The following is a 13064-nucleotide window of genomic DNA, read 5'->3' as shown; positions in this document are numbered from 1 at the left end:
GCAAGGTCTCTCACCATATCTGTTTTCTCTGCAAACTTTTCACTCCAGAAGACATAGCTGTGCCCTACAATCCACACTGTGAACATCTTCAAAGGAGAACTGGATGCACTCAGGAGGTGTCTTTCAGTAGAATGGCAATATGAAAAGAAAGACAGTTTGGAAATGGAGGCATACATATTTTTTACAAAACAAAAAGAACTGATTGGCTGTTTCATACCATTCTAGAAAAAAAACTAGGCTGTATGTGAAAATTAATAGAAGCATGTTTTGTATTGGTACAAAAAAATGTGTAACCAAAGAACAGTACTATGGATTTGCAGTTAGGTTTGAAAAGTCAAGCACTCTTGCTCTGTGGAATTGAAACATTGTGTGTCGAACTTCTGACCTAACTGCACACAGCAGTGTTCCATGAGCTGTTGCTATGGTAGCAGGCAGAAGTCAAGTTGGGGGAAGGGTACTAGGCAGAAGTCAAGTTGGGGGCAGGGTACTTTTGGAAAAGGGTTGGTTTTCAACCAATAGAAATGTGTCATTACATTTGAAAAAAAGGGGGAAGCACTGAGATTTGAAACTTACATGTATATGTGTGGAAAAATAGAGGGAAAGTTTGCCATTATCTGGTTCTGCTGAGAGGAGAGAGGTGTACAGAACAGAGATCCTGGCTCTGATAATCTGCTGTTTGAGTGACACATTTCTTTCACAACTAACTAATTTTAAAGGTGAGTTTACAGTTTGAGAGGGGATGTATGTGGTAACTTAAGAAATGAATAATAGAAATGGGAATTGTTTTTGTTGTAGTTACACATGGTGGATTCATAATGTGTCAGTCTGTAAAAGAGATTTTCACTTGGCCCGAAAAAAAAAGAGCAGTAAGTGTGCTTTCAAATTGGCAAAGAAATTTTGTTTTGGCACTAATGTGAAAACATGACTGTGTGTGCATAGAAGAATTATAGGCAGAAATGTATTGCGTCTTGCTCTGGTGATTTCACAGTTGCAGTAGATGGAAAAGAGGAGCGAATTTTTGGGGGAAGAAGCAGAGGTTTAGCACACACCCATGTGCTTGCCATGTATAGTCATGCACAGTAATTAGAAGCGAGTGGGGTTTTCAGGTTTAAGTCTGTAATGCAAATACATTCAGCATCACTAAGGCTGGTTGCCCCTGCTGGAGTGTAGGCAGTCACAGAGAATGCACACGGTGGTGGTCTGAAAAAAAAACAGCTTGGACATGTGCATTTAAATAAATTTAAAAAAAAAGGTTTCAGAATGTGTCAGTCTGTAAAAGTGATTTCAAAGTGTAAAAAGAGATTTTCACTTGGCCCGAAAAAAAAAGAGCAGTAAGTGTGCTTTCAAATTGGCAAAGAAATTTCGTTTTGGCACTAATGTGAAAACATGACTCTGTGTGCATAGAAGAATTATAGGCAGAAATGTATTGCGTCTTGCTCTGGTGATTTCACAGTTGCAGTAGATGGAAAAGAGGAGCGAATTTTTGGGGGAAGAAGCAGAGGTTTAGCACACACCCATGTGCTTGCCATGTATAGTCATGCACAGTAATTAGAAGCGAGTGGGGTTTTCAGGTTTAAGTCTGTAATGCAAATACATTCAGCATCACTAAGGCTGGTTGCCCCTGCTGGAGTGTAGGCAGTCACAGAGAATACACACGGTGGTGGTCTGAAAAAAAAACAGCTTGGACATGTGCATTTAAATAAATTTAAAAAAAAAGGTTTCAGAATGTGTCAGTCTGTAAAAGTGATTTCAAAGTGTAAAAAGAGATTTTCACTTGGCCCGAAAAAAAAAGAGCAGTAAGTGTGCTTTCAAATTGGCAAAGAAATTTCGTTTTGGCACTAATGTGAAAACATGACTCTGTGTGCATAGAAGAATTATAGGCAGAAATGTATTGCGTCTTGCTCTGGTGATTTCACAGTTGCAGTAGATGGAAAAGTGGAGCGAATTTTTGGGGGAAGAAGCAGAGGTTTAGCACACACCCATGTGCTTGCCATGTATAGTCATGCACAGTAATTAGAAGCGAGTGGGGTTTTCAGGTTTAAGTCTGTAATGCAAATACATTCAGCATCACTAAGGCTGGTTGCCCCTGCTGGAGTGTAGGCAGTCACAGAGAATACACACGGTGGTGGTCTGAAAAAAAAACAGCTTGGACATGTGCATTTAAATAAATTTAAAAAAAAGGTTTCAGAATGTGTCAGTCTGTAAAAGTGATTTCAAAGTGTAAAAAGAGATTTTCACTTGGCCCGAAAAAAAAAGAGCAGTAAGTGTGCTTTCAAATTGGCAAAGAAATTTCGTTTTGGCACTAATGTGAAAACATGACTCTGTGTGCATAGAAGAATTATAGGCAGAAATGTATTGCGTCTTGCTCTGGTGATTTCACAGTTGCAGTAGATGGAAAAGAGGAGCGAATTTTTGGGGGAAGAAGCAGAGGTTTAGCACACACCCATGTGCTTGCCATGTATAGTCATGCACAGTAATTAGAAGCGAGTGGGGTTTTCAGGTTTAAGTCTGTAATGCAAATACATTCAGCATCACTAAGGCTGGTTGCCCCTGCTGGAGTGTAGGCAGTCACAGAGAATACACACGGTGGTGGTCTGAAAAAAAAACAGCTTGGACATGTGCATTTAAATAAATTTAAAAAAAAGGTTTCAGAATGTGTCAGTCTGTAAAAGTGATTTCAAAGTGTAAAAAGAGATTTTCACTTGGCCCGAAAAAAAAAGAGCAGTAAGTGTGCTTTCAAATTGGCAAAGAAATTTCGTTTTGGCACTAATGTGAAAACATGACTCTGTGTGCATAGAAGAATTATAGGCAGAAATGTATTGCGTCTTGCTCTGGTGATTTCACAGTTGCAGTAGATGGAAAAGAGGAGCGAATTTTTGGGGGAAGAAGCAGAGGTTTAGCACACACCCATGTGCTTGCCATGTATAGTCATGCACAGTAATTAGAAGCGAGTGGGGTTTTCAGGTTTAAGTCTGTAATGCAAATACATTCAGCATCACTAAGGCTGGTTGCCCCTGCTGGAGTGTAGGCAGTCACAGAGAATACACACGGTGGTGGTCTGAAAAAAAAACAGCTTGGACATGTGCATTTAAATAAATTTAAAAAAAAAGGTTTCAGAATGTGTCAGTCTGTAAAAGTGATTTCAAATTGAAAAAAGAGATATACACTTGCCCCCGAAAAAAAAAGAGCAGTAAGTGTGCTTTCAAATTGGCAAAGAAATTTCGTTTTGGGACTAATGTGAAAACATGACTCTGTGTGCATAGAAGAATTATAGGCAGAAATGTATTGCGTCTTGCTCTGGTGATTTCACAGTTGCAGTAGATGGAAAAGAGGAGCGAATTTTTGGGGGAAGAAGCAGAGGTTTAGCACACACCCATGTGCTTGCCATGTATAGTCATGCACAGTAATTAGAAGCGAGTGGGGTTTTCAGGTTTAAGTCTGTAATGCAAATACATTCAGCATCACTAAGGCTGTTTGCCCCTGCTGGAGTGTAGGCAGTCACAGAGAATGCACACGGTGGTGGTCTGAAAAAAAAACTGCTTGGACATGTGCATTTAAATAAATTAAAAAAAAAGGTTTCAGAATGTGTCAGTCTGTAAAAGTGATTTCAAAGTGTAAAAAGAGATTTTCACTTGGCCCCGAAAAAAAAAGAGCAGTAAGTGTGCTTTCAAATTGGCAAAGAAATTTCGTTTTGGCACTAATGTGAAAACATGACTCTGTGTGCATAGAAGAATTATAGGCAGAAATGTATTGCGTCTTGCTCTGGTGATTTCACAGTTGCAGTAGATGGAAAAGAGGAGCGAATTTTTGGGGGAAGAAGCAGAGGTTTAGCACACACCCATGTGCTTGCCATGTATAGTCATGCACAGTAATTAGAAGCGAGTGGGGTTTTCAGGTTTAAGTCTGTAATGCAAATACATTCAGCATCACTAAGGCTGGTTGCCCCTGCTGGAGTGTAGGCAGTCACAGAGAATGCACACGGTGGTGGTCTGAAAAAAAAACTGCTTGGACATGTGCATTTAAATAAATTAAAAAAAAAGGTTTCAGAATGTGTCAGTCTGTAAAAGTGATTTCAAATTGAAAAAAGAGATATACACTTGCCCCCGAAAAAAAAAGAGCAGTAAGTGTGCTTTCAAATTGGCAAAGAAATTTCGTTTTGGCACTAATGTGAAAACATGACTCTGTGTGCATAGAAGAATTATAGGCAGAAATGTATTGCGTCTTGCTCTGGTGATTTCACAGTTGCAGTAGATGGAAAAGAGGAGCGAATTTTTGGGGGAAGAAGCAGAGGTTTAGCACACACCCATGTGCTTGCCATGTATAGTCATGCACAGTAATTAGAAGCGAGTGGGGTTTTCAGGTTTAAGTCTGTAATGCAAATACATTCAGCATCACTAAGGCTGGTTGCCCCTGCTGGAGTGTAGGCAGTCACAGAGAATACACACGGTGGTGGTCTGAAAAAAAAACAGCTTGGACATGTGCATTTAAATAAATTTAAAAAAAAAGGTTTCAGAATGTGTCAGTCTGTAAAAGTGATTTCAAAGTGTAAAAAGAGATTTTCACTTGGCCCGAAAAAAAAAGAGCAGTAAGTGTGCTTTCAAATTGGCAAAGAAATTTCGTTTTGGCACTAATGTGAAAACATGACTCTGTGTGCATAGAAGAATTATAGGCAGAAATGTATTGCGTCTTGCTCTGGTGATTTCACAGTTGCAGTAGATGGAAAAGAGGAGCGAATTTTTGGGGGAAGAAGCAGAGGTTTAGCACACACCCATGTGCTTGCCATGTATAGTCATGCACAGTAATTAGAAGCGAGTGGGGTTTTCAGGTTTAAGTCTGTAATGCAAATACATTCAGCATCACTAAGGCTGGTTGCCCCTGCTGGAGTGTAGGCAGTCACAGAGAATACACACGGTGGTGGTCTGAAAAAAAAACAGCTTGGTTTCATAATGTGACAGTTTGTTATACAGATTTTCACTTGCCCAAAAAAAAAGAGGAGTTTGTGTGCATTCAAATTGGCAAAGAAATTTCGTTTTGTGACTATTGTGAAAAGAAATGTAGTAATATATTTAAATTCAATAAAGAATTTTTTTTTTAGTTTTTTTGCAGGTATTGCTGAAGAACAGTGAACAAAATTTAAGATGCCTACAAAATCTCGAGTTCAAAAAACGCTAAAAAAAAAACTATATTTGAGGACAACTGGAGGACCAAAGTTAGTAGAAGATGCTGATGTTGGGAAAAAGAAAAAATCTTCTGGTAAGCAAAAAAGACAATTCCTAAACAAAATATTGAAAACAAACAAAAATGTACAAAATGTCTGTTCTCGGAAAAATGTAACAAAACCTACAGAACAGCAAAAAATTGAGGATTTAGTTAATGCAAATATACCTTCTGCAATTGAAAAGTTTAACATAAACAGAAAAACAGCATTTAAAGAGATACGTAGAAAAATGTTTCAGAGAAGAGTTATGTCCAATTTGATAAAGGATATAAAGAAATATAAGCAAAAGGCTAAATATTATAAGAGAAAAAAAGAAATTGAAGCCATTGCAGCAAAGGCATTAGAATTAAAAAGGAAACTATTCATATTAATTTTGAATAGGATGCGTACATTAGATAAAATGGTTAATGTACTGAAATCACAAAGCAAAAGCAAAAGAGTAGTGAACAGAACAAATTTTTGTAAAGTGTTTTTAGGAAAGTGGATGCATAGCTCAAGTAGTGAACCTTTTTTTAATGAAGAGAGCTATTTTCAAAGTAATAGTTTGCTGCATGCAGTTGACACCAGAGGTCGTTCATACGAAGTAAAAAATGGTTGCATAATGGAGAAGGAGATAATGGTTCCAAGAGATGAGGTACAAGTGATGGCAGATGAGGCAATGGGGAGACGTCCTAAAGCCCCAGTGTACACTTGGAATTGTAGTAGTATTTGCACTGTGCGTCAGGAATCTATTGACAGATTTCGAGAGTTTCTAAGAGAATATAGTAAAAAAAGTGTAAAACAAAAGATTAAGGTGCTTCAAAGTCTGGATCCATGCAGAGTGAGAGAGAATACTGGTTTGCAGGGTCATTCTCTTGCTTGTCTATCTAGAAAAGTGTGCAATAGTGTTTTCCATCATTTTAGGATGCTGGCTGTTCATCATACTGAAATGAGAAAGTTTGTGAGACGGTTGTATTTTGCCAAAAGTCCAGCAATAAAGTTAAATGAATTGAATAGGGCTCTGTTCCGAGGAACGGTATCAGATGTAGAGAAGGTTGTTGATGAAATTCAGTTTTGTTACTTTGGTCCTGAACAAAACAGTGCAGAGAAGGACACAGTAAATGAGGCAGAAGTGGAAGAGAATGTAGAACCTTGTGTAAGTAAGACATTTAATGATCACATAACAAAATTTGCAATAGTCTCTAATGAAAGACCAAATGTTACTTGTATTTGTTGCCGCAGAACTCATTATAGAAAACAAACTAGGAATGTTGATCTCTACAGAAAGAGTGAAAATGAAGATAATTATAAGTGGATGGATTTTGCAACATATATATTTCTTGAAAATTGTTTTGAATTGGGTGAAGATCAGCGTATTTGTAAATACTGCTACAACAAGTTAGAGGAAAATAGAATGCCGACCAGAGCTGTACATAATAATTTAGAATTGGATGCTATTCCTGCTGAACTTTCTGAATTAAATACATATGAGTCTATACTCATTCAATGTGTTCATCCGTTCCAGACCATAGTACGTATGGAGCCCAAAACTGGTAAATTACCTCCTTCAGATTTAGTGAGAGGTTTAAAAGGTAGAGTGGTGTATTTGCCCTTGGATTTGAAAAAAAATATGGAAACTATTGATGCGGATACTTTGGAAACTGAACCATTAATTATTCTGGTTAATGGTGTACCTACAAAGAATAAGAAGATTTGGCAGGAGCTGGTAGATGTGCGGAAAGTACAAAGAGCAAATTTGTATTTGAAAAAAAATAACAAATGGTATGAATCAATTTATATAGTAGAAGAAGAAGAAGAAGAAGATTTACAAGGAGATACAGAAACACCAAGTGGACAAATTGAAAAAGTGGACAAGTCAAAGGAAGAAGAAATTTATGAACATTTTAGCATACATCCTCTCCATTCGAAAGAAGTTATGGGAGACAATATTGATCTCTTTCAGATGAAGAAAGCAAAAGGAAATCCCGTGAGTGTATGGGAGGAGAGCTTGGAAGCTCGATGTTTTCCCCAGCTGTTTCCTAAAGGAAAAGGAGGACGATACGATGAACGTCCGGAACAGATTCCAGCTTCTGAGTATCGGACTACAAGACTATATGCTGAAGATCCCAGATTTCGACAAAGTATCCCTTATTTGTTCCATCTTTTATTTGAAAGCGACTTGTCTGCACTGTCTTATGCAGTAAATCACATTTTAAAAAGTGGAGTACATTTACAAAATGTGTCTGCTAAGGATTTTATGGAGAAAGTGCAGCACCGAGATGATCATTTGGAAACACAACTGATCAATCTGATGGCTTGTCAGCGTGGGACAAATGAATATTGGTACCGACGCCATGGTGAACTAAAATGCATGTTACGCAATTTAGGAACACCAACATGGTTCCTTACCCTAAGCTGCGCCGAGTACGCTTGGGATGATTTACTGGATTTTCTACGAGAGGCCAATTCAAACATTGAAAACATCGAATACAAGACAGCAGGAGAACTGTGCTCATTGGATCCGGTTAATGTTTGCAGATATTTCAATCATAGATTTGAGGCTATGATGTCCTTCATCTGCAATAAAAAAAATCCACCCCTTGGAGAAGTAGTGGATTTCTTTTGGAGAAAAGAGTACCAGGCAAGAGGTGCTCCTCATATTCATATGCTGCTGTGGATCAAGGATGCCCCAAAGTTTGGAACAGATACTGATGAAGCAGTGTTATCTTACATTGAAGAATATGCAACATGTGCTATACCTAAAAGCACAGAAGAGTACAAGTTAAAGGAGCAAGTTCTACGTTTCCAAAGTCATCGGTGTGGAAAATACTGTCGACGGAAATACAAGAGCAAAGAAAAATACTACACTAAATGTCGATTTGGATTTCCTAGACCTGTTCTTACAAATGGAAGAGTCAACAGTTTTATGTCAGCTGTGAGACATACTATCACAAGAAAATCACCTAAGAATACCTACAACCTTAAAAGAAAAGAAGAATCAAAAAATATAAATGACTACAACCCAGTCATTTTATCCATGTGGAACGCTAACATGGATATACAGTATGTTGCTGACAATTCCATTGCTGTTGCTCGATATGTAACGTCTTACATTACGAAATCAGAAAAAACAGAATTGAAGGAAATGTGGGAAGAGATTTCTCACGAGAAGACTGTCAGTAAGAAGCTGTACAGTTTCAGTTTGAAGATGTTATCGCATCGAGAAATTGGATCCTACGAATGTTCAGATAGATTATCTTCTGCAAGTCTCTACTCGAAGTCAAGAAGAATAATTTGGGCAAGTTTAGGCCTTGCAGCAATGAGAAATCGGGTACTGAAATCTGTTGGAGAAATTGAATATTTGGCACAGTTCGAACCTGAAAGTACAGATATATTGAAAACAAACATGTTGGACACATATTATCCCAAGAGAAGTCATCATCTGGAGAACATGTGTCTCTATGAAGTGCTGCAGAACTACATTTATTCACGGAAAGCTGCAGAAGACATCAATAATGGAAAATATAAAGTCGTTGGTGAAGAAGGATGTTTGGTGAAGCAAACCAAAGGAAGTTTGATAAATCACCGGAAGCTGAGTTGCGACACTACCGACAAGAAAGAATTTTACTACTTGGCTCTTTTACAGTTGTTTAAACCATGGCGTTCAGAGGATGAACTACTGGGAGAATTCCAGAGCTATGAAGATTCTTTTAATGCTTGCAAAGACAGCATACAATGCAGTACATTCTCAACTTATCTGCAAATGTTAAATGAAGAAATTGAACAGGAAACTACAATTGCAGCAGAAATTGCTAGAGACAGTTCTCAGGACAGCCAAAGTTCAGGAACATACAGTCAAGATCCCCTAGGACAACCAATCGTTGAAAATGAAGCATCAATAGCCATGAATGAAGTGGAAACGGCTATGAATCAAGCTCAAGAAGAATTTATAGACTTAGAAAATTTGGAAAGACAACTGAATCAAGAGCAGCAACAAATTTATGAAGAGATCAAAAACAAAATTGAACACGGATTTCTACATGAAAAAAAAGAGTGCTCATGCACATCATTTCATCCAATCAGGATGTATGTAAGCGGACAAGCTGGCACTGGAAAAAGTTTCCTAATTAAAGTCATCAGAAGCTACCTAAAGCAAAAAACAGATTCTACTTTGTCTTGTGTGGTTACTGCTCCAACTGGGTTAGCAGCATATAACATAAAAGGAATCACCTTACATCGTTTGCTAATGTTACCAGTGGAGCATGAGAACAAAATACAATTCAACAAGCTAACTGGAGAAGCATGCTTGGAAGTTTCAAGAGTATTGAAGAAGATGCAAGTTCTCATTATTGATGAGGTGAGCATGGTATCAAACTTAATGCTTGCCTTTGTGCATTTAAGAATGCAGCAAATTTTGAAGACAGACTATGACGTGTTATTTGGTGGAAAACACGTCATCGTTTTTGGGGATCTTTTGCAACTTACTCCGGTTAAAGGACAACCAGTGTTTAATACTGTGACACATGAAGACACGAAGAAGTCATTGGGAAGCATCGGTAATACAAATATTTGGTCCTTCTTTGAGTACAAGGAACTTACAACTAATATGAGGCAAGCAAACGATGAAGAATATGGAAGTATTCTGAAAGATATCAGGATTGGACTACTCACAGAAGCTGGCAAAAAAGCATTACAGACTCGGCTGCTACATAATTTATTTCCAAAGGAAGAAATAGTTGCAGAGAAGATATACAAGAACATTGCAGAAAACAAAAGTGTCATCTGCTTAATGCCAACTCTACGTGAATGCTCAATATTCAATGAGGAGCTTTTGAAATTGGAAAAGGAAGAGATCATGAAATTGGAAGCAGTGGACAAAATTGAGGATGGAAGAATTACTGTCACAGTAACAGGCAAACTGAAAAATAAATTGGACTCACTAGAGAAGAACATCTCCAAAACAGCAGGATTAGAAAAAAATCTATATGTTTGCATGAACTGTAGAGTGTTTTTAAGGAGAAATTTGGATGTTGAAAAAGGCTTAGTAAATGGAGCGATGGGAAGAGTTGTGGGTTTTATTAATTATCAGAAAAAAGATGGAATTGAATGGTTAAAAATAAAATTTGATCAGATAGAGGAAGTTAAAGACATTTGTCGTTGTTCAGTTCGTTTCATGCTTGTGAAAGACTTATATGTACGTAGGAAGCAGTTTCCGTTTTCTCTAGCATATGCTGTAACTATTCACAAGTCTCAAGGATTGACTGTAGATTGTGCATTTGTGAACATTGGATCTAGTGTGTTCAAAGAAGGTATGGCATATGTTGCTTTGTCACGAGTCAAAACATTATCAGGTTTATTCATGATAGACTTCGATGACTCAAAAGTTAGTGCTGATACAAACTGTGTAAAGGAGTATAATAGATTAAGAAGAAGCTATGCTCCTCATTTAGGTCAGTATCCTGTGTTGGAGAAACGTGTAGTTTCTCGTAAAAGGAGAAATGAGAATATCTGTAATGAAGATGTAGAGAAGAGGAAAAAAAAGAGGAGTGATGTAATTGCAAGCAAAAAGAATAAGGAAAATGAAGAACAGGTTGTAGGATGTCATTTTGAAAATAGCTCTGGTGTCAACTGCTACGCAAATGTAGTGCTGAATGTTGCTTTTTATCTGGAAAGTTTGCAAGAGCAGATAATAATAAATCAGGGAAAAAGATTCTGTTCAGAGCTCAGTCTCCTTTTTCAAAAGCTGAGTAAAGATAAAACTCAAATAGAAAGTGCTACTGATATTAGAAAACTTTTAGATGTATGTTCAGGACGAACACAGTTTTCTCAAAATGAACAGCAAGATGCTCACGAATTTTTGATGTATTTTCTTCAGGTAGTGGAAGAAGAAGGAGTTCCCATTGACATTTTTTTTGGTCTCTCTTATAAATGGGAACATAGTTGTGATAATTGTTATAATATAAGTGGTTCTATTGTTGATAATGAAAGGTTTATTTATTTGACATTGCCAGAGAGTAAAACAGTCACTTTTGCAAACTTAGTTAAAGATGCTAATCATAGCATGAAATGTGGTGAGTGTAATTCTGACATGTTATCAACATTAATTTTAAGGGAATACGGACAGTATGTAATTTTAATGATGCAACGATGTAGAGCTGATGGATCAAAATTGGATACTTTAATAAAGAAGTTTACAGGACAGCAATTATCAATTTCAGGAAAAACTTTTGTAACTGTTGCAATAATTTTCCATGATGGACCTACTGTTACTTCTGGACATTACACAGTTTATCTAAAATGTGAAAAAGGATGGACACTGTGTAATGATTCCCAATTGATTTTCAAACAACGTTTGCCTTTTGATTTAGCAAATTCCTATCTAATCTTCCTGAAACCTAAATTTTAGAGAGACTTGGCAAGATCTGGACAAAATAATTTTACCATTTTACAGGATTACCATTGCAATTTTGTAGAAAAAAGATTTTTAAAATTATCATTTGGCCTAAAGGAAAGATAACCAATTGTAATGTGGACTTTTTAAATTTTTAATGCAATTTTGAAAAACCAATAATTTAGAGATTATCGGTAACTTCTGCACATTTTAAATTTTGGAATGTTATTGGACTGCCACTGGAAATTTTTTCAAAAATAATTTCAAAAATTACTATTTGGCCATGTGGAAAAGTAAGCAATTCTATTGTGGACTAAATAAATTATTCGAAAAATTTTCGTGAACCAAAATGTTACAGAGAATCGGTGAGATCTGGACAGATTAAACTTTAGAATTTTAATGGTTTTCCCTTGGAAATTTATTCCAGGGAAAGAATAAAAAATACTATTTGGCCTAAAGGAAATAAAATCAGATGTATTTTGGAGTTATTTGAGATATATTATTGTGAATGTACTTCTGAAACAAAAATATCAGACGGTATTTTAAAGAAAAAAGTATTGTTTTTAGATGACATTTTTTAAGAATAATATGCATTTCTGTAATGATAAGTTTAAGTGAGAAGAGATTCTGGGCTTTTTTAATACAATCTTTGAGATTGTTATTTTTTTTTGCCCGCTGTAAAATGATGAATGCAATTGCTTTCACAATTTATAGTGAAATGCAATATATTCTGAAAACAGCAAAAATAAGGCAAAAATATTTTTTGGGAAAAAATGTAAATATGTGTACTGTATTATAAAATGTTTTAAAAATATTAATACTTTTTTCTTTTTTTTCAGATCGATATAGAAAATTTTCGTAAACTACAACCATTTTAAAAACTATTTTTTAAAAAAACAAATGAATAAATATTTTTTTCAGTGAGTATGGTAAGTCAATAGTAATAATTGTAGTCTTTCAAGGACCTTGTAATGTGAAAAATGATTTTTAGTGTTTTTTTTAAAAAATAAAAAAAAAGGTACGCTTACCGTACGCGTACGGTAAAAAAAAAAAGTTTTTTAAAAAAAATGTAAAAAAAAGATGAAAGATAAGGTTGGCTCTTAAAAGAACCGTTGTGTTCATGCAGGGACAGAGGAAAGGAACCATGGGAAAATCATTCAAAGCTACAAATGTGCTGATCTATTTTGTTATTCACTAGGGAAACACTGGTCTCCCTATAACAAATTAGAGCTTTACAAAATGTGCAATGAATATCAACCTTCCGAAATCGAGGGTTCATTTCCAGAGGGCCAGCAAAAGGAGATTCTCCCCCCACAGATGAAGGGCTCACCTGAGCTGCAGAAGAAGGAGTAAGCTCTGCAGGTGATGGTCCAGGCTGAGCTGCTGTGGATGTACTGGCTCGTCTTTCTGAAGAGTTACCTCCAAAAAGTTGAGCATGTGTCCTTTTGTGTACATCCTTGAGGTGCCTCATCATGG

The 13064-nt window shown here is 36.5% G+C and overlaps 1 protein-coding gene across 1 annotated transcript; it reads left to right on the top strand.

Moving 5' to 3' along the window:
• Window positions 1-606: 606 nt before the first annotated feature.
• LOC146789863 (uncharacterized) lies at window positions 607-12489 on the top strand. The gene is made up of 2 exons (XM_085630144.1): window positions 607-716; window positions 5096-12489. Exon 2 carries the CDS (start codon window positions 5139-5141, stop codon window positions 11601-11603), a length of 6465 nt encoding a protein of 2154 aa, XP_085486270.1. The 5' UTR covers window positions 607-716; window positions 5096-5138; the 3' UTR covers window positions 11604-12489.
• The last annotated feature ends 575 nt before the right edge of the window (window positions 12490-13064 follow it).

This window comes from Triturus cristatus, chromosome 10 (genome assembly GCF_964204655.1).
Source record: "Triturus cristatus chromosome 10, aTriCri1.1, whole genome shotgun sequence".
Taxonomy (NCBI): Eukaryota; Metazoa; Chordata; class Amphibia; order Caudata; family Salamandridae; genus Triturus; species Triturus cristatus.
The sequence above is the reverse complement of the archived record's forward strand: the minus strand, read 5'-3'. Positions and strand labels throughout refer to the sequence as shown.

What these genes read in the sequence shown, in the direction of transcription:
- LOC146789863 (XM_085630144.1), top strand. Translation starts at nt 5,139, where the DNA reads ATGCCTACAAAATCTCGAGTTCAAAAAACGCTAAAAAAAAAACTATAT.